At 44.5% G+C, this 25,957-nt stretch overlaps 1 protein-coding gene across 5 annotated transcripts in view; it reads right to left on the reverse strand.

Moving 5' to 3' along the window:
- FEZ1 (fasciculation and elongation protein zeta 1) overlaps window positions 1-25,957 on the reverse strand; it is a 54,106-nt gene that overhangs the window by 15,362 nt on the left and 12,787 nt on the right. For 4 of the 5 annotated variants that reach the window (XM_080982533.1, XM_080982534.1, XM_080982531.1 and 1 more), the window contains exons 3-4: window positions 19,288-19,387; window positions 4,707-4,793 (exon numbers count right to left, since the gene is read on the reverse strand). In XM_080982533.1, the coding sequence (XP_080838659.1) occupies window positions 4,707-4,793; window positions 19,288-19,387 (187 nt within the window). The remainder of the gene's footprint in view (window positions 1-4,706; window positions 4,794-19,287; window positions 19,388-25,957) is intronic. The other variant, XM_080982535.1, reaches the window with a different exon arrangement.

Raw genomic sequence — 25,957 nt, forward strand, 5'->3', positions numbered from 1 at the left:
TTAACAGCTAGCATGAGCACCAACTCTAAATCTTACTATGTTGTGTATTTTTGTGTCTTTATATTGTAAACCACCCTGTGATCCTTGAATGAAGGGTGATATGGAAATCTAGTAAATAAAAAATCCATCAGACCGCATTGTGCAGTACCCCATGACTGTAAAGCGTCTTACCTACCCCCTCTTAGAGGTTTGTTAGCAATAAAGAATGCTGCCTTATATGAGATTAAACTATTTGTCTATCTAATCTAGTATTGCCAGGTCTGACTGGCAGTGATATTCTGGGGTCTCAGACAGAGAGAGCCCCTTCCCATCTCCTACTGCTTCAAGGATCTTCAACTCCGCATGCTGAAAGCATTTAGAGGCTTCCCAAGACAGAACTTGGAAGCTAGAAGAATAGCAAAGATCGGTGACTGATTAAACTTCTTTTTTAAAAATGGGCTGACCTGTGGTCCTCCAGATGTGGCTACATGGCCCAGACTTCATGGCCAATAGTCAAAACTGATGGGAGTTGTAATTCAGCCACATCTGGATGACCCCAGGCTCTCCATCCCAGGTTTACAGTAACCGGCAGTGGCTAGCCAGGGTCTCAGAGAGGGGTCTCTCCAAGCCCTACCTGGAAATGCCGTGGTTTGAACCCAGGACCTTTTGCACACAAAGGATGCGCTCTGCTCCTGAGGGGTGATGGCACACCCCTCATAAGCTTCCTAGTTAGCTGGCGAAAGAGGCAGTGATTGTGTCATTCATGCACTCCCAAGAAAAAGACAGAAGCCATTTTTTGTGCATTTACTTCAATTGTCACATTTATACCCGGGCAAAATATACCCAACAACACAGCGTTACACTACAATCAGGTCCGTGTTTATTTTTAGAAGCTGTTCAGATGGTCCTTTTATCCTATAGCAATGTTGCGTAAACAGGCAGCTGAGGCTGTTTCTACGCACATACTACCGTATTTTTCGCTCTATAAGACGCACAAGACCACAAGACGCACCTAGTTTTTGGAGGAAAACAAGAAAAAAAATATTCTGAATCTCAGAAGCCAGAAAAGCAAGAGGGATCGCTGTGCAATGAAAGCAGCAATCCCTCTTGCTGTTCTGGCTTCTGGGATAGCTGCACAGCCTGCATTCACTCCATAACACACACACACATTCCCCTTACTTTTTAGGAGGGAAAAAGTGAGTCTTATACGACACTTCCGGGGTGGCGCCATCAGTAATGGCGGATCCCCTCTGATCCGGAGGGACCGGCTCCACGGAAAACGGGTCTTTCCGCTACGGCGAAGCGGGGACCCTTCAAAAAATCACAGGCGGATGAAGCCTGTGACCATGGGACTCGGCGGGCACCTTTCGCGCGCCCCCAACTCGTAAAGGAACCCAGCTATGGGCTTCGGAGCGAAGAGGGGCAAGTGGCGCGGTGCTGAGAGTCAACGGCTTCTTCCGTGGAGCGAAGCCGCACAGCCGTTGCCGGAGAGCGCTGCCTTTTTCCTGGGACAATTTGGCTATAAAACAACTACCCGTGAGTAGGTTAAATTTGGACAATTGGACTTTAAATAACAACTTGTGAGTAGAACGGAAAATTGGACTAAGAAATTCTTCTTAATTTGGCACCGAAACGGGAAGGTCTAAACAGGAAGTCAGCCTTCCGTTTCTTGTAGATAGATTAAAGCAAAGACATGGCAAACTAGAGTTCAGAAAATTGCTTGTAAAGGATTAACTTTCATCATTTAAAATTGTTGAACCCCCTTCGGAAGCAGAAGAGGGGGGGGTTTCCGGACTGTTTAAACCTGCAGAAGAGTGTGTAAAGAAAAGCAATTTTCCACCGTCTTGAACCTGGGAGCGGGGTGTCAGGATTGATGTTTTTTGGGAAGTTCATTGACTATAGACAAACGTTTTTGACAGACAGTTAAAAGAAGAGAAACAGTGATTCCACTGTTCCCCTTCGCATTTTAAAGGAACAAATATTGACAAAATATCTGAAAAAGGAAACTTTGTTGTTAGACCTGCCTTTTAAAGAAAAAAAAGAAAGAAAAGAGATGGATACAAATAGAAGTTCTTCCCCTAGAGGGAGCCTGTGAAACTGTTATTAAATTTGAACCAGGGAGCTTTGCAGCTGCAGATTAAGATCGTGGGAACAGACTTCTGACCTTGCATGACAATGTATTCAGAAGCTTTGGTACATGCTTTCTGCAAAACAAGTGCCTTATTGGAACAGTTACATGAGAAGACGGACTTGATGACTGTTGCGATCAGAAATTTTGGACAGGTAGTGGGTACCTATATAGAACCCACCCAGGAACCAACTCAGGAGTGTGCTCTGACAGATCAGACGAGGGAGGAGGTTGTTGCGGGACCTCGGGTGGCAGAGATGGAGGAAGCAGTGGCCCAGCAGGAACATGAGTTGTTGGATTTGACAAATGAACTTGGAAAAAGCCAGACTTGGAGAGATAGAGTTTTGTTGGGTTTGGAAATGGGGGGTTGGATAGACCCCCTATGCAGGGACGTTTTGACTTTTCAAGTCTGGCAATGGGCCATGAGATGTTTGGAGTTGTGGGGGTCCTTAACTTTGGAGGGACCTTGAAACATGTCTTTAAATACCACATGGAGTTTAGTGTGGACTATAGAAAAGGGGCTGATCTGTTGAGAAGGGACAAAAATACTGTCAAGTTGAAGTTTCCACAAGTGAAAGGAGCAGGAGACAAAGTAAAGTACAGGTATAAATATGAAGAAGATCTGCGGAAGGGACATGGAAGAGACTTAAGAGCCTCGGATATAAGATTACCAGGTTAATGAACTAGATGGATGGGATAGAAAGGACTGACAAAACCCGGGACCAGGAGGAAGAGACGTTGGATGAAGATTGGAAGAAAGTCTTAAAAAAATTTATTAGGATTGTTCTGTAAAATTGATGAATGTTAGAAAAATGTTGGAACGAAATTATTTGGCTTTAGCAGAAATGTTAAAAGAACTATGTAAGAATATGCTATGGTTATGAGAAATTGGTATAAATAAGATCTAAGTTTTAAGTTTTAGGGTTTTTTTATAGTAAGATAAGGTTAAAATAGATTAAGGTAATTTAATGACAGAATATTATGAAAAATGGAAAAGGATTTGCTGTGATAATTAATAACTAGAATACAAAAAAGGGAGGAGTGAGGAGGTCGATGAAATAAGGTAACGACAGTTAAGGATTTGGGAATATTGGATTTGTTTTTAAAAATTTTTGTGGTTTATTTTTGTTTCTTGATTGTGATGTGTTATGTGCTTTGTTGTTGTTTTTTGATTTTGATTTTTACTAATTTGTATTGTTTGATTGCTGTTTCTTTTTTCTTTGTTTTTTTTTCTTCTTTTTCTCTTTGTTTTTCCTGTAATTCTAAAATTCTTAATAAATTTTTTTTTTTTTTTTAAAGTGAGTCTTATACAGCAAAAAATACAGTAATTCACACATGCTCTCTCTCATTCTCCATATTCCAGTCCCCCCAAGGCCACAGGCGGAAGATATGAGATCTAAAGATTTTGGGGAGGAATTTTTCCTCCAAAAACTGTGATGGGTGAGGGATGAGAGAAAGGGATGGTGTTGAAAACCACTGGCTAGTTTGAGCAGGGAGGATTCTCAGCGTTAGGAGCCAGGGCTTCCTGGCAAGAATCGCAGGATGGAATTTCCCTTTGTTTTTGTTTTTCAAAAATGTTCCATTGCCTGATTTGTGGACTCCTAGGGATGACCCGAGACATTTTGCCGCCTGAGGCAAAAACAATGCCCTCTCACGCCACATACAGAAGGGTTGTTTTGCATGCAGGAGGTCTCAGGTTCAATATCCAGCACCTCCATGAAGAGATGCCATTCTGAAATCTTGTCAGCAATGTCTAGGCAACACGATGACCATGTACATATGCAATAGACAATCTTTATAGAATTCCTTCAAGCCTTAACAAGTACAAAATGAAATCTTTAGTCTCAAAGTCTCTGAAAATCTTTAACTGAAGCGAGGTACCAGACTGTGTACGATGAAAGACAAGCTGTGAAACCCATCTTATTATAGCATGTACATATTACAGTTTATAATTTTTGTAAAGTGATATGTGCATGCAGGTCATCGTCTGTAAAATTTTATTTTCAGTTAATGAAGCAATTCTATATCCTCCCACCATGCTGATGAAGAATTCTACAAAACAGCAGTCAATATCCGGAATCACTGTTCAGTGTTGGACATCATATTTGCTGAATACACAAAGCTTCACAGCTTGTCTTTGTACTTGTTATGCTTTGAAGGAATTCTATAAAGATTGTCTGTTGCGTATGTATATGGTCATCGTGTTGCCTAGACATTGCTGACGTTCTCTTTGCAACACAGGGGTTTGTTTTATTCTGAAATCTTGGACAGCTGTTAGATGGTCTGGGGACTACAGGTTAGCCGTGTGGTGACAACCCTGTACATGTTTTCTGTTTGCTCTGCAGCCAATGTAGGGGGATGCATGGCAAAGCTGACCTCTGAAAGCATTCGAGATGCCCATAAATCTCCATCTGCTCTTCAGCCACCATTGTGAGCAATTTCTCAAGGCAGATTTGCTGAGCCTGGAAAGAAAGCGGGTTGCCTAAAGGGCAAACACCGCTCTTCGGAAAAGGCTGAGCACGTTTGCTGAGCGGGTGGCAGAAGGTGCCTTAGAATTTCCCATCTTTTACACAGGAAAGGCCAAGGGAAGATTGTGTACCTGATCTGCTGTGAGTAGAGGCTCCTCGTTAATACCAGAGTCATTTTCACTCTTCTCGTTAAGCTCTTCCTCTTCCTTCTCGTGGATCTGAAGGGGGAAGAAAACCCAAGCCGCATGCTGATTCAGTAGCAGGTATGGGTGGTCCCCATTTAGGTTTATTCTATTTTTATTTTGGTCCTTAGGCTAATATTTCCTAAATGGACCGGGCAGGTATTCTTTCTGCTTTTTTTAAAAAAAAAAAAATAGAAAACCAAAGTTCTAAGAAGCAGTTCAAAAGGGTCTGCCGTGTTTCATTAAAATCCCCCAAGATTCCCCTCCATGCAACATGCGTACTTGTTTTGTTTCCTCGTCTTCCCCAGATATCTGGGAGAGGAAAGTGTTGGAAGAAAAGAGGGATCGTTCACTAAAACAAGAGCTCAGAGGAGAAGCCTAGAGAGGAGATCATGACACCCAGCAGGCAATAGCACTGAAATATCTGGCAAAAAGCATCAATATGAAGTGTGGCTCAGGTGTGTTTCTTTCCGGGGTCAGAACTACCACTTGGCATTTTCGGGCAGCTTCCAGAGCCCAGGGAGACCCAGCCGGGACACCACCAATTCTGTTCTCCCTCCACCATTAACTTTTATTTGGCTGTGTCTTCTTCACACAGCCAGGAGTGTACTGGCAAATTCACAAGTGAAGGGTCCCTTCACAATAGCCACAGTCAGGCCTGCTCCTAAGATTTTGCAACCTTCTAGGATTACAACAACAAACAAACCTATGGTCATGTAAAGCATCCTCAATAAACACACGAGACGTAACCAGCTGTGTTCTTAGATAAATAAGGTATACTATTCATTGTATCAAATTGTAAATTTCAACAGAAGTAACTCATAAAGTGGTCCACAGCTACTACTATGCCATAAGATCCACTGTCTTGTAATATCACATATGTGCTTTAACTACTGATGAAGCCCAGGATGGTGAAACAAGGCCAATATTCCGGAAATCCTTGTCTAGACTCTGTGATAGGATTTTGTGGAACTGTAACAACCTTTCATGTGGATTGTGTGGACTTTATGAACAGACAGGTGGAATAGACACCATTACACGGATGGACCTTATGCCTGAACTGACTGGAGAATGATCTGACCACTGGGTCTTCTGCTTTGTTCGTTTGTTGAACTTTATGAGTTACTTCTGTTGAAATTTACAATTTGATACAATGAATAAAGGTAAAGGTAAAGGGACCCCTGACCATTAGGTCCAGTCATGACCGACTCTGGGGTTGTGGCGCTCATCTCGCTTTATTGGCCAAGGGAGCCGGCATACAGCTTCCGGGTCATGTGGCTAGCATGACTAAGCCGCTTCTGGCAAACCAGAGCAGCACATGGAAACGCCATTTACCTTCCTGCCGGAGCGGTACCTATTTATTTACTTGCACTGTGACGTGCTTTCGAACTGCTAGGTTGGCAGGAGCAGGGACCGAGCAACGGGAGCTCACCCCGTCGCGGGGATTTGATCCACGACCTTCTGATCAGCAAGTCCTAGGCTCTGTGGTTTAACCCACAGTGCCACCCGCGTCCCTGATACAATTAATAGTATACCTTATTTATCTAAGAACACAGCCAGTTACGTCGCGTGTGTTTATTGAGGGCCTTCTAAGACTAGGCAATAATCTAATTATACAGTAACAATAATTAGGGATGTGTTGCACCAGTCAGTGCAGATCTCCACATGTTGCCTTTCAGCTAGATCTACTTTTTTAGGTGCACACCGTTCTCCTGAAATGGAAGCACCTTGTGTTTTCAGTGTGGCTAAATTCTTAACTCTGGAGCACACAAAGCAACAACTCATTTGTGTTTTTCCTTCTCACCTTCTCCAGGATCCAATCCTCAATGACCAACTCGCCTCCTTTCACTCTGATTGGCTTCAAATGACAGGTGGCCATCTGTCATGGATGCTTTAGCTGAGATTCCTGCATTGCAGGGGGTTGGACTAGATGACCCTCAAGGTCCCCTTCCAACTCTTAAGATTCTATGAATCTGTGCCAAGAGGGAGAAGACTTCTTTTCAGATCTGAGCCATTGGCTGACTTCTGGTGCTGAACCCCTACCACTGCCGGATTTACGTATAAGCTAAACAAGCTATCACTTAGGGCCCCACTCTCTTGGGGGCCCCCAAAAAATGTAAAGGGAAAAAAACTGCATATACATTTCCAAAATATAAGATACAAAACAAATAAAATAAAACCTACATACAGTGTTTTGTGGGGGCTCCTATGATGTAAGTAATGGGCACCTGGTCATTTTAAGTTAGAGCTTAATCATTATTTCACTGTTAATATGCTTCTTCTTAATTGTATTTCAGTTCAACAATTAATTTGATGAAATACATATTTTGTTATGTGCAAATGGCTTTAGATACCTATTAGGTCCGTAAATTACCATACAGTCATACCTCATGTTACGTTTGCTTCATGTTACGTTCTTTCAAGTTACGTCCCGCAGCGACCGGGAAGTACCGGAAAGGGTTACTTCCGGGTTTCGCCGCTCGCACATGCGCAGAAGTGCTAAATTGCGCTTCACACATGCGCACAAGCGCCAAATCGCACTGCGCACCTGCGCAGATACGGTGCTTCAGGTTGCGCTCTTTTCATGTTGCGAGCGGGCCTCCAGAATGAATCCCGTTCGCAACCAGAGGTACCACTGTATAGCATATATTCAACACAAAACAGCAACAATTTGTTGATGACAAAGGACAGCTGGACATATAAAGGGCCCCATTACCTTCAGTAGCTTAGGGCCTCATCGAACCTAAATATGGCCCTGACCCCTACCATTATTGCGATAGTGACCTCCTTGTAGTCTTCCGATAGGTATCTGGGCCAGCCACAGAATGTCTTATCAAATGAGTTTTTAGTCGGATTCACCAGGGCTCTTCCTATTTGTCTAGCTGCCATTCTAATTTCCCATAACGTGGCCCTACATCAGGGGCATCACGAAGCGTAAAACAGCAACTGGAACCAGAAGCTCATGGAGAATAAGGTTATCAATGGCTAGAAGCCAAGGTAGCTCTGCCCGGCCTCCATGGTAGAAGGTAGTGATGCTTTTGAAGAGGGGAGTGGGCTCTTGTGCCTGGGTCCTGCTGGCTGGCCACTGTAAAAACAGGATGCTGTGTTAAAAGGGCCATTCTGATTTGATTACTTAAAGCCAGCCTCTTCAGAATTGAATTACTTTACAGGAAATTTAAAAACAATACTCATGCTCAAGGAAGGCTGTAGCCAGAGATTTTCTCTGAAGGGACCAGTTCTGGTTCCCTAGAGATTCACACTCAGCCTTCAGCTTATAAGGGCCAAAAAGCCAGGAAGTCCTCCCTTCCTGTTTGATTCTTATTTAGGAAGGCGATCGATACTTTCTGGCCTCACTGTTTCACTGGCTCCAGCAGTTTTTTTGACTGAATTGCTGCACTGGCTGACGCCACTCGCATCACCCGCTTGCTGAAGCTGAGATTGCATAACACCCACTACAGCGCTGGAAGAGGTAGCTGCTGCAGAGCTTGTGGAACAAGGCAGGCGAGAGCCTTGCGATCCACTTTCCAGAAGTCACTACTAATTCTTACAAATGTGCCCCCTGCGCAGAGGCCACAATACTTGACATGCAGCTGCTTTGCTTGCAGACCCAACACAAAGCCTCCATGGGCAGTTGCTGGTGTGTGTGTGTGTGTGTGTGTGTGTGTATGTGTGTGATGTGCTGGCAGGGCCCACTGCTGTGCCGACAACTGCTCTGGGCACCCTCAGCCACCATATTAATTTCTGTAATATAACATCACATCAAGGCATGGTAGTAAGTTAACATGGCGAATCCCAGCCACCCAGTGCTGGTTGCTGTGGGACGTTTAGCAGTCAAACATAACTCTGCATGGTTTTGCTAGTTAGTATATGAAGGGGTTAAGGACCACAGAGTTAGGTCACGCTTCCTCATCCCCAGTGACAGAGGAAGTGATGTTTTTCTTCCTTTCCTTCCCTTACCCTCCTTCTCCACGCTGTAAGCATTGGAGGCGGACGTGACTCAACATGGCTCCTATCTTCAGACACATGTCTGAAGCTATCTTACTGTATTTCTACTAAGAATATTTTTAGCTGCATTTCCAATTGCTGCTGCATAGGACAATGCATGTTTGTGGCCTCAGATAAGTAAGTAAAGCATTTTTCAACTGACTTCACTGTGTAGTCTATTTCATTGCAGGGGGTCAGCTGCTTCACACAACAGAATGAAATAAATAAGGTTTAATAGACTATTCCTATGTTTCACTAAACCGCTTGACAATGGCATTTAAACTCTGCTACTGGGGCTCTCGAATGCTTTCGAATTCAGACTTTTTTCCTTTGCTGTTAACCCCCCCCCCCCCACGGTTCTCTAGAGGATTAAATATAATTAATATATCCTCTTACTGATTCCCATTAATTGCCAAACTCTTGCATGCATCAAGCAAGCTTACCTGGGCCCACGTAAGAGGGGAACCAGTGTTTTGACAAAAGGTCCCACAAGCTTAGAGCCAGCTCCTGCCCACCAAGGAATCTGGCCCTCAGGCCAAAAAAAGGGAGCCCCACCCACTTCTAAAAGCCAGCAAAAATATTCCAGCCATCTCCCCTAGAGCACACTTGCAGTCAGGAGCGTTAAGTGACGGGAGCCTAAGAGGTCAAGGAAGAATTGCAGAGCAGCCAGGACATAAAATACAGGTAGCCTAATGGGTTTAAAACACATTAAATTGCACCAATCACGAATGACATAGTGTTTTGAACGTAATTTAAAAAATAAGGGCCAAATGCACATTTGTATTCATAGGGCAGCTCTGGGGACAAACTGACTTCTTAGCAGACAGTTGGGTAGGATCCTGCCTTCCCACCCTTTTTTCCTTAGGAACACTTCATTACGGGTGCTTTGTTGTGTACTCAGTGCTCTTTATGCAAGCACATTTTTCGCAGCACACACACAACATCAAAATGTCACCCCTATTTCCCCCCATTTTATCCAGATTTACTGTTTCTGCCAGTGTCTCTGTGTATGTTATTTATCGGTAGGGATGCAAGAAGGAACTGTTTTCCATTATGCCCTGTATTCATTGCACTGTTTCCATTCCACTGCAGGTCAACTTCCATCAAAAAAACTCCGTTATTTGTCTTGCTGTTTGTGCGGTGAAATTGCGTAATTCATTACGCAGAATGACATTGCCATTCTCTTATGCCACCCCTTCATTTTAGTGCAAAGGAAAAGCAATGTAAATGTGAAGAAGGGGACCGTTATCAATTGTGTATCATTTGCAGACTGAAAACAACAACTCTAGACAATGGGAAAATAATATTGGGCAGCATTTAAATGCTGGGCGGCATTTAGACAAGAATGGCACTGTGTGAATACTGCACAAAGCTTTTATCTATTTAATATCTTTTATTATATTTCTATCCCAGCTTTCTTCCTGGCAGGTCGTGTGCTCAAGACATCGATTCTATAAAACATATTTTGCTGCACTGTGTGAAATACGAGCAAGCCAGGGCTGAACTGATATTACCCTTGCTGGTACCTTTCCCGGGAAAATCAGAGGCTCACTATGTCAGGTTCCTATTGGAAGACCAGACAAACGCTAGAACATTAGCAGTGGTGAAGTTTTTATCGGTGGTTGCAAGAACCAATGATCCCTATCTTTAAGTCTGAACAAAATGCTTGTTTAACTTGGAGGTAGGCTGTCTGAATTCTGCATTGCTTTGTAACGATTTGTTGGGTCTCTGGACCGTAATAAAAATTGATTGATTGATTGATTGATTGATTTAATATATTTTATTATATTTCTATCCCAGCTTTCCTCCTAGCAGGTCAAGGTGGTATACACAATTCTCCCCTCACAACAACCCTGTGAGGTAGACCAGGCTGAGGGACAGTAACTGGCCCAAAGTCACCCAATGAGCTTCACAGCTGATCTCTGAGTCCCCAATGAACTGCTGAGTGGAAACACGCTAAATCTCCACAAATAAAAGAGCTAGGGGAAGAGAGAGTCTGAGAAACCACAGATTTTTCACCATTGCCTGTACAGTGGTACCTCGGGTTACATACGCTTCAGGTTACAGACTCCGCTAACCCAGAAATAGTACCTCAGGTTAAGAACTTTACCTCAGGATGAGAACAGAAATCGTGCGGTGGCGGCAGCGGGAGGCCCCATTAGCTAAAGCGGTACCTCAGGTCAAGAACAGTTCCAGGTTAAGAATAGACCTCCAGAACGAATTAAGTTTGTAACCCGAGGTACCACTGTACACTGAAAAGCCAAGGCTCTTCACGGTTTCAGGAGCCTTTTCTAGCCTCACCCAGAGATGCCAGGTGAGCATGGGGCACTGAATCTCAGGGTCGAGGGTTCGAGGTCCTCGTTGGGCAAAAGATTCCTGCATTGCAGGGGGTTGGACTAGATGGCCTTCATAGTCCCCTCCATCTCTACAATTCCATGATTCTATGAAGCTGGAAGCTTCTGCAGTCATAGCATGTGCTCTGCCCCTGTGCTTCACCCCTAATGTTCACCATCTGAATCAGCTTTGAGAAGCAATTTCACATTCACTTGAGACTCGTCCATTTACAAATGAATAGCCCTGATACGTGACCATGAGGTAAAGCGGTTTCTCTCTATGGCTACATAAACACCATACATTTAAAGTGGTTCATTGCTTCCCCACCCACCCCAAAGAATCCTGGGAACTGTAGTTTGTTAAAGGTGCTGGGAATTGTAGTTCTGTGGTGGGTAGACGATAGACCCCAGCATTCTTGTGCTTGAAATGCATGTTGTGTACGCAAACCTTGTCTTTTCTAGACTCTGGAATTATTTCCATTGATTTTAAAAGACTGCTATTTCATTTTTAAAAAGCTCTTCTCCAAATAAAACCTGGATGAAATACAAAGCTATTTTAATTTATTCCTTGGTCCCGAGCAAAGGGGTGATTACGCCTGTTCAGCTGCTTTCAAGGTCAGCGAGTTCTGGCTACAATACAAGGTGGTGCAGGAAGAAGAAACTGCATCACAGCAAGGGTTATTCAAGGTTTGCTTAGGAGTGTGTCCCTCTCAGCTTTCGAAACCCTACTAGCAGATTAGCAAGAACCCCTCAACGTCTGGAGGCAATCCAAGGGCCCAAACAAGAACAGTAAAGGTAAAGGTAAAGGGACCCCTGACCATTAGGTCCAGTCATGACCAACTCTGGGGTTGCGACGCTCATCTCGCTTTACTGGCCGAGGGAGCCGGCGTACAGCTTCTGGGTCATGTGGCCAGCACGACTAAGCCGCTTCTGGCGAACCAGAGCAGCGCACAGAAACGCCGTTTACCTTCCTGCCGGAGCGGTACCTATTTATCTACTTGCACTTTGACGTGCTTTCGAAGTGCTAGGTTGGCAGGAGCAGGGACCGAGCAACGGGAGCTCACCCCGTCGCGGGGATTCAAACCGCCGACCTTCTGATCGGCAAGCCCTAGGCTCTGTGGTTTAACCCAAACAAGAACAAACGTTATATCAGAAGAAAAAGAAAAGAAAGAAAGGAACTAATTCCAGATCACGTTCCTCGCTTTGCTAAACAAACTAGTTCAGTTTATGGCTCGAGTTCATCCAAATAATCCTCAGCCAAAAAAAGAAAATCAATTGAGGTGTCGACTTTACAGCAGTGAAGTTCAGAACACCAATGACAAACTGTTCTCTTCTCCTTTTTTAAGACGCTGCCTGGAGCTCTGAACATCGGAGAGGACAGTGACGATGGCTGTCAAGAGCATCCTCAAAGACCCGCATCATATGCCTGTATGCTGCTGGGGGGGATGCTAGATCTCCTACAGGCTTCCACTGCCTGCTGAAAATAACATCTCTCTGGCCATCTGTTGTTCATGCTTCCTGGCCCGATTAAATTAGTCCTTCACTCCAGCAAACCCATTAATAATATAAGGCCTAATAAGTTATTGTTGACTGAGCAGAATAGCAGGCTCCTGGTGGAAGCTGCAATTCTCCATGCGTCAGGCTACAAAGCCAACACACACATTACAATATGATAGGATACGATAATATTTATTGTCATTGTCCCATACAAAACAACAAAACTGAAAAAATCGACATAAGGTACGGGCCAGTCTTGACAGACTCTAGGGTTGTGCACTCATCTCACTCTAGAGGCCGGGAGCCAGCGCTGTCCGCAGACACTTCCGGGTCACGTGGCCAGCGTGACGAAGCTGCTCTGGCGAACCGGCACCAGCGCAGCACACGGAAACGCCGTTTACCTTCCCGCTATAAAGCGGTACCTATTTATCTACTTGCACATAAGGGTGCTTTCGAACTGCTAGGTGGGCAGGAGCTGGGACCTAACAACGGGAGCTCACCCCGCCGCGGGGATTCGAACCGCCGACCATGCAATCGGCAAGTCCTAGGCGCTGAGGTTTTACCCACAGCGCCACCCGCATCCCAGCGCCACCCGTGTTGTTTTGTCCCATACAAAACAACAAAACTGAAAAAATCTACATAAGACATTCAAAAACCAACAGGCCTGCCATCCCAGCTATCCCAATCTGGTTAGCCCCCTAAAAACTCTGATACCCCATTTTAAAATAAAATATACTCCCGTAGAGACTCCTTACACTACATTTAAAACCAAAATCACATTTGGATAGAAACTGTTTCTCAGGTGGCTAGTCCTAGTCTTTATAACCCTGTACCTTCTTCCAGAAGGCAGAAGCTGAAAGAGATCATTTCCGGGGTGCGCACTATCCTGCGCTATCGCTGCAGCTTTCTTATGGCACCTGGAAGCATAGATTTGATCCAAGGTGGGAAGAGTGCATCCAATTATTCTCTCTGCAGTCTTTACAACCCTGGACAGCATAGTTTTTTCCCTGTCCGTGCAGCTCCCAAACCACACACACAGACCATAAGTTATCCTGCAACATTTCGGGAGGACAAAGTGGGGCGCCACCCTCCCACTCGTGCTGTCTCCGCTCTCCATAGCTGCCCCACCACTTCTCTCGCCCTTACCCACTTGGCCCCCCACCAGTCCTGCCACTTTTCTCGTGCCCCCACCCACCCACTGCTTCTCACCCTTGCCCACCCAGTGCACGAGATCAGGGTGCCCTGGGATGAAGGCAGAGCCTGAAGCGCCTTCATAGAAAGCAGGGCCATCCCGCCTAAAACCAGACACTTGGCAAGTATGACACTCTCGGAGCAGGTAGGTATAAAAGTGAAACAATTCCTTTCTTTAATTTCAGCTGGGGTACACATGACACACCCAACCCCGTGGCTGGTTATTGTCAGGGACTGGGCAGACGAGGAATGGTGGAGACTGCCTCCCCACCCTGACCCTTCCAGGGAGGAGGAAGAGGAAGACAGTATAGATTTACAACAAGAGTTCGAGGGAGGTCTCAGCTCAAAGGCAGATGAGAGGGGAAGTGGGGAAATCATGGGAGAGCCAGAGCAAGACCAGGCTGACACGTTGTCATTAGAAATCATTCCAGACCCTCCATCTCCCAGAACCCGGTGAGCGTTAAAAGTAGGAGAGCAAAGAGCTCAAAGGCAGAGGGCAGGTAGCAGCATCCGTAGAGGAGATGGTGAGAATGATGAATGAAGAAGTGGGAGAGATGGGGAGTGGAGATTCACTCAGGACATCGCCATTATCCAAGAGGCTGGGTTCTACAGAGCCTCTCTCTGTAGATACAGTGGTACCTCGGGTTACAGACGCTTCAGGTCACAGACTCCGCTAACCCAGAAATAGTACCTCGGGTTAAGAACTTTGCTTCAGGATGAGAACTGAAATCGCTTGGTGGCAGCGGGAGGCCCCATTAGCTAAAGTGGTGCTTCAGGTTAAGAACAGTTTCAGGTTAAGAACAGACCTCCAGAACGAATTAAGTTCTTAACCCGAGGTACCACTGTATTGAAATAAAAAAGGACGGTAAGAAACTTTTCCTTGTCTTTATACTTTCCTAGGCAACCAGCCGGGAGCCGCTGACAGCATCCTGACAGTTGTCCCACCACCTTCAGATTCAGATGGTGGCCAGCCCTACCGTTTGACAGAGTGAGGCAACCGCCTTAGGTGGCAGGAGCTGCGGGAGACAATGGTGGCTGCTTCCCAGCTATTGCTCTGGAGCTCCCTTGGCTGTACTCCTGCCCTGTTGGAGAACAGAGAACAGACCTGGCCCATCTGAGCAAGATGCCCTGAGTGAGGCCTCACCCTGTTGATTCCCTTTCTCTCTTCCACCAGGCCCAGCAAGAGGGAGGAGAGTGGAGTCCGCTGTTTCTTCTCCTTGCTCCTGGTCTCTGCAAGAGAGGCAGGTGAACAGGCTGTGGCAGCAAGGGAAGGATCAGCAGGGCTAGAGGATGCCGGGGCTTGACAAAGGGCCTCCTGTTGATGCAAAGGCCATGCCAGGTGCCCATTCATGCCAAACCCTGGTGCTGACTTTATCAATTAGGGTTAGAAGCTATGGCTGGGGATAGCTTGTGTTAGCAAGAGCCAGTGGGGACAACTCCTTTCCTAAAGTGAATCTCCCATGACCTTTGATGTGGGTGTTTGGAGTCAGACAGATGACCAGGTGTCTTTGGGGGGAAATAGAATGCATCCAGCAACACTTCAAAAAATAAAATAAATGCAGGGCTGACTGATTTGATAAGACAAAAACGAAAATATATAATCCAGAAACAATGAAAATGTTTAAATGATTGTTTATGTAGACAAGGATTAAATGTAAGGTATTGGTTGTGTTTAGAACAGATTTATGAAAGATTTAGAAAACTTATTGATCAGAATATTTGTGTGAGATTGTATGGGAAAAATACGGAATAACAGATACAATCTTGCTTAAAATGCATATAGGAAGTGCAGTGTAAGCAATGGAAGTCAATCAACGAAATTTTATTATTATTTTCATATTGAGATATTTGTAGAATAAACTTGGAAAAAATTCTTCCAACTTTTCTTCTTTTTTGTCTTTATTTCTTCTTCTTTTTTCTTTTCTTCTTTTTTTCTCTTTTGTTCCTTTTTTCATATATATGTGCTTATTTGAAATATGTATGTATGTATGTATGTATGTATGTATGTATTTGCAATATTTTGCTTATATTTTGTAACAATTACGTTAAATTTTTTTTAAAAAAATGCAGGGGTGGCAGAGAGATAAACACTGATTGCAATGCCTTCCTAAGTTTTTTTCCTGAGGCTGAAGACAGACAGACGTCAAAAAGAAGCTCTCTGCATTGTGATAATGCTTTGAACTCTTGTTTTTAGTGAACATCCAAATGTCACCTATCAGCGAACCTATCGCTTGTAGGTGTCACTGTTTGGGGCTCCATTATTGCCAGCCCTTGCCATTCCCCCCTTTCCCCCCTGGGAGTCCTACTGCCAATTTCCTGAGACAAGAAGAGATTGCACTGTTTCTATCTCAGGCACTTTATTTTGTTTGTTTTTTTGTAATGTCTCCGGATACACAACTAAATTATATTTGTTCTTGAGGGAAACTTAGCGTGAGGGACACTTTCTTTCCCAGCAGCAGTAGGTGCAGGAGGTGGCAACAAAGAGGCAGACCACGGGGCATTTCCTTTCCTCACTTACCATCTTGAACCTTACTCCCGCTGCTGACTTTTCCTCCTGTTCAGGAAAGGAAGAGCCTTGCAGCAAAACACATGGTCCCCGGGCAAGTTTGTACCCACTAGTCCTGCCTCCACTGCCCATTGACCTGTCTGCTGGCCCTCCCACCCCCATATTCAACATTTGTGTGAAGGGGATGGCTTCAGTATTGGATTACAGCAATGCACTTCCTTGTGCTTGATCCGGAAGCTGTGGTTAGTGAGGAATGCAGCAGCATGGTTGCTGATAGGAGTGAGATTCTGTCAGCAGATTACACCCCTGCTCAGAGATCCGCACTGATGGCCATCTATTTACCAGGCCAAGTTCAATGTGTTATTACTGGTATATAAGGCCACTAAAGGGTGGCGCTGTGGGTTAAACCACAGAGCCTAGGACTTGCCGATCAGAAGGTCGGCGGTTCGAATCCCCGAGACGGGGTGAGCTCCCATTGCTCGGTCCCTGCTCCTGCCAACCTAGCAGTTTGAAAGCACGCCAGTGCAAGTAGATAAATAGGTACCGCTCTGGCGGGAAGGTAAACGGCGTTACCTTCCGTGCGCTGCTCTGGTTCGCCAGAAGCGGCTTAGTCATGCTGTCCACTTGACCCGGAAGCTGTACGCCGGCTCCCTCAGCCAATAAAGCGAGGTGAGCACCGCAACCCCAAAGTCGGCCGCGATTGGACCTAATGGTCAGGGGTCCTTTTACCTTTTTAAAGCCCTAAATGGCTTGGGACTTGTTTACTTGCAGAATCGCTTTGCCCCGCCTGTGCCCAGTTAAGCACTTATACTCAAGCCATGTTTGTAATAAAACAATCTTTTAGTGTGGCAATACCTACACCTGCCTATTGACATCAGGCAAACACCTTCACTGTACAATGGTACCTCGGGTTACAGACGCTTCAGGTTACAGACTCCGCTAACCCAGAAATAGTACCTCAGGTTAAGAATTTTGCTTCAGGATGAGAACAGAAATCACGCAGTGGTGGCAGCGGGAGGCCCCATTAGCTAAAGTGGTGCTTCAGGTGAAGAACAGTTTCAGGTTAAGAACGGACCTCCGGAACGAGTTAAGTTCTTAACCCGAGGTAGCACTGTATTCTTTCCAGTGCCTTCTTAAATTAATTTTGTTTTGACAAGTGTATCCCTGACATGTAGATCTTGGTGTGTTTCAGTCTTTTTTTCTTTTTCACATTGATTTTTAATTATCATTAAATGACTATTTCCTGTAAACCACAAAGAGATTTTACAACAATCGCACAGCATATAAATGCTGTTCAATAAATAACGTGCACCCATGGAGTGTCTCCATATGAGCAGCAATGCTTGCCAATCAGGGATCCCAGTCACGTGGGAAAGCTGGATGAAAGTGAGCAGGCAGAACGTCCTCACACTAATGCCAAATTTGTGGCTGCTGGGGGAGTGGCATGCAAACATGTTAGACACAACAATAGTAAAGATGTCCTCAAACCCCCCCCCCTCATCCTCTGTATTCATTGAGCACATGGGTTGAAGTGTTCTTTGAAAACTCCTACAGATGCACTAAAAAGAGAGCTGGAAAATGTTCCCAATGCTGTGCTGCCTTTTGAATGCTGTAGGCCTAATTTAACTGCAACCGGGGGGGGGGGGGGGATTGCACCAAATTCATTGAATTATATATAAGACTCTGAATATGGAGTGTGGATTTCCAAGAGCTGTGTTTGAAGTATGTTTTTCCTTCCCTTCATTTCTGTTTTCTTCTTTTCTAGGCTACAATTAGTCCTCGGGTTTCAAAAATTACAGAAATGGTGAGATAAAAACACCCAACAGTGAAATGGCAAAAGTCTCTGATGCATAGTAAAAACTAAATATTGTCTTCAATATTTCAAAATGCCTAACTTAAATATTGTCAGATATTGCCATTGTTATTTTTAAGATGCAGATATCTACGAGTCTCTTCCTCTTTGATTCCCCCAGACCAAATCCTTATTAGACTTACCAGATGCTCCCAATACCAAGAAAAATGTCGCCAGATTATACTTCAAGAATGCAAGCATTCTCTACTTTAAGAATGTAAGGGTCTTTCAAAATCCACTAACCCCCTTGGGATCTTCCAGACTCCACAGTTTTCATCATCCCTATGAATTCTCCTCTTTAGTCTCATCCCAAACCAACGTATGATGTCCTGCCAGTCTCCAGAGTTTCCTATCCACTGGAGAGTTCAAGGTTTGTCCTTCATTCCAAAAAATCACAAGCTAAGAAGACAATAATTGGTGTTCCTTATCTCAGAATGCTCTAGCTCTATATAGACCAGAGCCTTATAGTGAATCCTATTTCTGACATATCCATCAGACAAAATCCTAATCCCAGCCCCTGCCCCTCTCGTTCTCCCGTTCAATAGGTTTTGTTGGAAGGAAAAGGCGATAGAGGACCTCACTTCTTCCAAGTGGTCTAACACAAAAGCCTCCTCCCTCTAGCCTTTCAACAACACTCCAAAAGGGCACACTGCAGATGCACAAGGACCCAGACATCCTTTGCTCTGTGATGTGTGTATTCTTTTAGCCATCACAGTCACCATTGTCCTGAAGGCTGGCAGGCTATTGTTCCGAACGTGTCAGGGGTAGAGGCGGTACAAACATCGCCAATGTCAATCTCAGAGCGAACAACAGCCTAGAGGACAATGCCTCCCTTGACACACACATATCAAGCTGTTTCATTCACTGTTCCCCCTCATTATACATGCCTTTCCATTACCAAAGGACGGTGACCCCAGTTCAAGGATTGCTGAGAGATCTGTTCAGCTATCTGACAAGAGCTTCGTTCTCACATTCGATTACTCCTGCTTCCTGGAATGGCAGCCAGCTGTATTTTTTGTTTTGCATGCGTTCATGCAGCTGCTTAACCACTGTCCTCCCATTTCACTGTGCTTCAACAGCGTACTTCTGCCCAAGCTTGCCAACAATTATTTCATCTTATGATTCATGGATGGGAAAGGGGGGGAGGACACAAATCCAAGGAAGTACCTCTGTGTCGGAGACATTGCCGTTTAGCACCTCGATGTTAGGATCCCTCCAGTCTTCGGTGATGGATGGGATGTAATTGTCTGTAAGAGCATCCCAAACCCTGGAGAGAGAAAAGGCAAGATGTTGTTAATGGAGGAAAGCTGCCTTGACAACAGGGGTGCACCCCTCGGAGCAATTTGCTCAGCGGGCAGCGTTCAAAAGAGAGCAGGAGGAAAATAAGAGCCACAAAGCCGCCACATCCAGTTCAACTGAATGGCCCCAGTCGCAAACAACCACTAAACCGCCTATGATGTCCAAGGTCAACACAGTGCTGTAGTTGATCTGAACTGAATTCTCTTTGCTGAGATCGAATTCAAAAACATTAAATGACAGGAGGGGTTCTAATTCAGTTTTAACATGAAAAATATTCAGGCTATGAAACAATGGTTTGGATCAAAAAGCTGCCCTTCTGATAGCAAAAGGTGTCTTTCATATGCAGAAAGGTCCTTTTGCCCCAGCAATGGGCAGAAGGTAGACTGGGATCTACTGGCAGACTCTGGGAGGTTTGCAGTAGATCAGCAAAGGTCTGAGCTGTCTGCTATTTTTGGTTGTACAATTGGAACAGACTGGAAGTTCTTATGCAACAAACCTACTTCCCCCCTAATTTTGGACTTTTTGCAATAAGGGAAATGACAGGGAAATGCACTCAAAACTAGTCTAACACTTGATTTGACACAATATCATCTAATCTCCCAGGAAACAAGTTAGAATGAATGCTCTTTAAATAGCTAACCTTGTCTAACTTTCCCACAAAAAATTGTATGAATGGTCAACAAACAGGCCATACAAAGTGCCCAAAATGACTAAATTAGGCTACTGAAATGACAAAAGTTTAGGTAATCAGAAGCAGACTTGTGTGTGAAAGCCTGAGCTCAGTTCTGGTAATGAAAGCAAATTTATAGGCTCATCATTTCCTCAAGGACAGCCAGTTCCTTAATTCTAACTGAATGTGTTTTGTACTTGGCTCTGCCTGGTAGAATTTTGGGTTCTAGATCAAACAAGATTCAACTCCGCACATCCCTGTTTCACACCTCATGCAAGAGCATTGTGTGAGGAAAAACAAGACTCAATCTAACAACTTTCTTCCACTAGCACAAGACTAGAAGCAGCCAAAGATCTGCCACAGAACCTCCATATTTTGCAGCTAAGAGAACTGTGAGCATAATGAAGTTCTTTAGATGCAGCCAATTGGTTGCAATCATTAAAATGCTTGCTTCCAAACACTCTATTCAGATTAACCCTGCCATTCCAAAAGAGTAGAGTAAACAATAAGTTTTCTTAACAGTACCAGTAGACCAGTCACTATGATTCTTGTTTTAACAGACACGAGAATTGAAGCAGAGAAATCTTGGCATATTTTGGTTTGATGCCTGATCTCCCAAAGAAGGCAGTAAGGCAGGTCAGGAATTGCAGAACCACAGATAGCTCCAAGTTAGCAACTTGCCCATCAAAGGTTGAGATGCAGGCAAAACATCTCTAAGATTCTACCCTCAAGGGGAGGGACTATAACTCAGTACATGAATGCACGCTTTTCCTGTCAAATGACAAGTTCAATCCCTGGCATCTCCAGTTGAAATTGTCAAGCAGTTGATGATGGGGAAACCCATCATCTGCCCCAAACCCTGTCAATTTGCACCCTTGCTAAAATCAGCTACAGCTAAAGCTCTTAGGAGCGCTCAGCCCAAGCTTGCTTTCATCATTCTTGTATCTGAATTGTTTCCCAGTGGTGTCTCCCACCACTAGACCATTCAGTGTGTCATTGTTTGGCAGCATCCCCAAAGCAGATGGCTTGTGGGAAAAGGCTTCTGATAAACTTGAGTGTCACCTGCTGCAAACCAGTCCAAAACCGGACGCTTGGGCCTTGGTACCCAAAGCCTGCAACATTCTCTCCAATGTTCAGAACTTCCTGCTTGTTACCTGGCCCTTGCCACCTCTGCTTCTCACACCCTGCTGCTGCCACATGCCTTGTTTGTAGTGAAACAGCCCAGCGGCTGCCATGTTTGTTTCTATAGGACGACTACTTTGATCATGCACACATGGGCAAAGTAACATGCAGGACCAGCACGGGAATGGCAGCAGGACCCATATAACACCACACACACAAGGGGGGAGAATATGCTGACCCCAACCTTACATATAACTTGATCACGAGAATTTATCTTTTAGGTTATTCTGTCTAGATCTGAATTTTTCAACCATATGTTGTTGGACTATGACTCCCCTCATCCTCACACAGTTTAGCCAGTTATTAGGGATGATGGGAATTGTAATCCAACAACATCTGGGGGCACAAGGGTGAAGAACATTGGTCTAGATGATGTGGAAAGCTCACCACTGATAACTCATAACTGTGTCATTTCTATGCACAAGTGGTTATCTTGATGGTATATATAAACAGCTCAGGACCACAATACCTCAAGCACTGCCTCTTTCCATATGAACCTATCCAGACCCTGAGATCATCTTCTGAGGCCCTTCTTCGTGTGCCTCCTTCTCGAGAGGTCCGGAGAGTGGCAACACAAGAATTGGCCTTCTTTGCAGTGGCTCCCCGTCTGTGGAATGCTCTCCACAGGGAAGTTCGCCTGGCGCCTTCATTATACACCTTTAGGTGCCAGGCAGAAACGTTCCTTTTTAACCAGGCCTTTGGTTGATCTGATTTACATCTGTTGCCAGATATGTCCAAAGTCCGTTTCAGGGGCCTAATTCGGCCTGCTGGTCGATTTAAACCGGCCCCCATGGCAGTATATGTCTTGGGGTAAAATCCAAAAAAAAGCTCAGCGACATCCATCTTAAAAAAACCTCAACAACTTTGGTCTGCCCTCATGTATGTTCACTTCATTAAATCTGGCACTCTTTGAAAAAAGTTTGGACACCCCTGAATGCCCTTTAAAATGGGGGGGGCGCTATTGGGTTGTTGTTTTTATTTTTATTAAGTATTTTGTGGTTTTATATCTTGATCTTATTTTGTGAACTGCCCTGAGACCCCTGGGTATAGGGAGGTATATAAATTTTAATAATAATAATAATAATAATAATAATAATAATAAGGATTGGTATAAGTAGTAGCATTTTTTCAGATCATTGTGCCCAGTCAGCTACACTGTTGAAGCATCTTTCAAAGCTCTGATATCCAATTGCCAGCTCCCCACCATGCATTCTCCCCTCTGTCTTCAGTGCTTTCATAGAAAGCTTGACTAGGGCTCTGCAGGTAGCAAGAACAGTCAGAGGCACCAGGTTACCATCAAAATTGAGGGTACCGGCAGTCAACATCACACACATTGTGCACGGCACGTTTGTGAGGAGGAGCTGGCCACTGGACCTGCGATGCACAACACACAACATACACAGGGCCACCTCAGGATTGAGGGGGCCCAGCCCCCTTAAAACAAATATTGAGGGGGCTGAGGTGTCTTCGGCCCCCTAGAGTTGGTGTGTCTGGCAGCAGTAGTAAAAAATATGGTTCTACTTGAATCCCCCCTCTAACATTTAGGTGCCTAAGCAATTCTCTTCTTTAGATGCAGAACCATTAGGAAATGTTTTCTTGTAGGTAAAAGGAAACCAGTCTCTGCCCAAATCTTCTAAGCTCGAGCTGCAAAGACACTATGAAGGGAAAGAAGCCCTGGAACAATAATACTAATGAAAATGTTTTTGACATGATATGCCGACTCACATGGGCATCGGGAATATCTTCGTGCCTCTTTTTAATTTCCAAATATTTAGCTTCCACGAGCCAAGCTGTTCAGGGTTTAAAAATATATATTCTCATACAGTGGTACTTCGGGTTACATATGCTTCAGGTTACATACGCTTCAGGTTACAGACTCCGCTAACCCAGAAATAGTATCTCAGGTTAAGAACTTTGCTTCAGGATGAGAACAAAAATCGTGCTCCAGCAGCGCGGCGGCAGCGGGAGGCCCCATTAGCTAAAGTGGTGCTTCAGGTTAAGAACAGTTTCAGGTTAAGTACGGACCTCTGGAACGAATTAAGTACTTAACCTGAGGTACCACTGTATAGTTCATCCATACTGGGACTGCAACTAGGGTGGCTGCTAACACTTCATCCCCAAAAGGAGGAAACGCATCACACACCCAAAAGGCAAACATTTGTGTGCAATTTACACGTGCTAATTTATATGCAGATTTAGAAAGGTTTTCTATCATTTAAATAGAAATACAATATATTTCACCAGCGCAGTTGTAAGACATCAGTCTTTTAGTATGTCAACATCCTCACTGTGGAACTCCCTGCCACTTGATATCAGACAGGAACCTTTGCTGTACTGTTTTTTGCTTTTTGGTGCCTGCTTAAAACATTTTTGTTTAGGCAAAAATGCCCACAGATGTCAACACGTTTTAATCTCTCTTCCTGTTAATTTTAGTTTTAATGTTTTCAATTAACTATTTTCATAACTGTAATTACCATCTCTTGCAAACTGCTTAGGGGCATATAAATTTTCTTAAATCGGTAAGTGGAGCAGGTGACCTGGAGGCCGACTAAAATTGCTGGGCAGATTAACATAGTACATTTAAGCATATTCAATGCACATTTAAAGCACATGACTTCGCCCAAAGAATCCTGGGAACAGGGGTCTCCTAACAACGACTCTCAGTACCCAACAAATTATCTGGCAGAAACCATGGCTGTTCAAAAGTGGTATCACAGCACTTTAAATGTGACTGCGGCTGTAATTATCTTTAATTCCTACTATTTTTGTTGCTGTTAAACACTTAAAATTTGGGGGAAAGTGGGCTTTTCAAGGACAGATCCAGCTTTGACCACTGCCGTGCCTGACATTCTGCCAACTCCACTTGTGGATGTTCCACCCACAGCAGCGGATCCAGGGGACTTGGTTTCAACGCCACCTAGGGTCGCGCCACAGCCTCAGCAAGGATCGGGCGGCCCCCCGGACCTGGGTACCGGTCCCCTGCAGTCTGGCAGAGTTTCCAAGCGCCCAACTTATTTAAAGGACTATGTTGTTGGACATGTAACACTGTTGGTCTAATGGAAGCATGTGAAATGTAACCGATATGCTTTTGTGCCTAATTGAACCATTACGTGTAGTGCTGTATATAAGAAAACCATTACGATTGTAACTAACGCCTTATCTCGGTGGGGAGGGGTGTTATGTACTGAAGTTCTCACCCTGGGCCAGCAGGGGGATACTGTAGATAGTTTTCATTCAGGTCCACATATGCAAATAAGGGATTGAAAGTGACGTTCAGTAATTGGATAGTTACAAAAAGATGTTACAATTATGTTGTTCTGGAGCTCTATATAAGCAGGCTGGCTGAACCCTTCAGTTCAGTTCTGTTCTGGCCTGGGAATAAACAAGAGCTGTTTGAAGAATCGCTGTGTCATCTGATATGTTCACCCACAACTTAACAGGACCCTCCTTTTCTATGTCCCCTCCCCACAATGGTCAGCTTTCTGCAGACACTGGGTGTGCTAAGTCCTCACCGGTTGGTTTGTCTTGATTTTTTTCCCCTTCAACGTATTTTTTCTGCTTCTGCAAATTTTAGGGTTCCCTTTAGCATGCCAGTACCTTCCCTCTTGTTTCCCAGTTGCCCTGTTTTGGCTGCAGAAGCGTTATAATTCAGCCTTCATCGTATCTCAGCGTCTGAGTTCACAATTCATATCTATAATCTGCACGTCGATAGACTTCTCCATGATTTTTCTCTTGGTGCGCTTCTTGCCACACAAATTATTAAACTGGGGGACAGATCACACAGCACAGATGACCACTTCCCTCAAACCAGAGGGCTGCACATCATTTAAATCAGGGGTCAGCAACCTTTTTCAGCCATGGGCCAGTCCACTGTCCCTCAAACCATGTGGTGGGCCAGACTATATTTTGAAATATATTTTGAAATACCTATGCCCCACAAATAACCCAGAGATGCATTTTACTTATTATTATTATTATTATTATTATTATTATTATTTATTATTTATTATTTATACCCCGCCCATCTGGCTGAGTTTCCCCAGCCACTCTGGGCGGCTCCCAATCAAGCGTTAAAAACAGTACAGCATTAAATATTAAAAACTTCCCTGCCTTCAGATGTCTTTTAAAGATAGGATAGCTGCTTATTTCCTTCACATCTGAAGGGAGGGTGTTCCACAGGGTGGGCGCCACTACCGAGAAGGCCCTCTGTCTGGTTGCCTGTAACCTAACTTCTCACAATGAGGGAATTGCCAGAAGGCCTTCGGCGCTGGATCTCAGTGTCCGGGCTGAACAATTTTAAATAAAAGGACACATTCTACTCATGTAAAAACACGCTGATTCCCAAACCGTCCGCTGGCCGGATTGAGAAGGCGATTGGGCCGCATCTGGCCCCCAGGCCTTAGGTTGCCTACCCCTGGTTTAAATGCATCTCATATTATTACACAATCACAATGGTATCTGCATAATATTTGTGCAGACAGCTGATACGGAGGAAGCATCTTCACTGTTTTGACAGCCAAAGCAAACCTAGGATCCTTTTCGTGGAAGGAAGCATAAATTCTCTTTGTTTTGTACTACAACGGCCAGATTTTCATTTGCTTTTTCTTTCAGCTGTTGAATCTGTTGCTTCCCTGTTTGGTTCCTTGCAGCTGGCAAAAGTCTCCCCCCCCCCAACCCTTGGCTTAA

This window comes from Podarcis pityusensis, assembly GCF_964106645.2.
Source record: "Podarcis pityusensis genome assembly, chromosome: 15".
In the NCBI taxonomy this organism is placed as follows: domain Eukaryota; kingdom Metazoa; phylum Chordata; class Lepidosauria; order Squamata; family Lacertidae; genus Podarcis; species Podarcis pityusensis.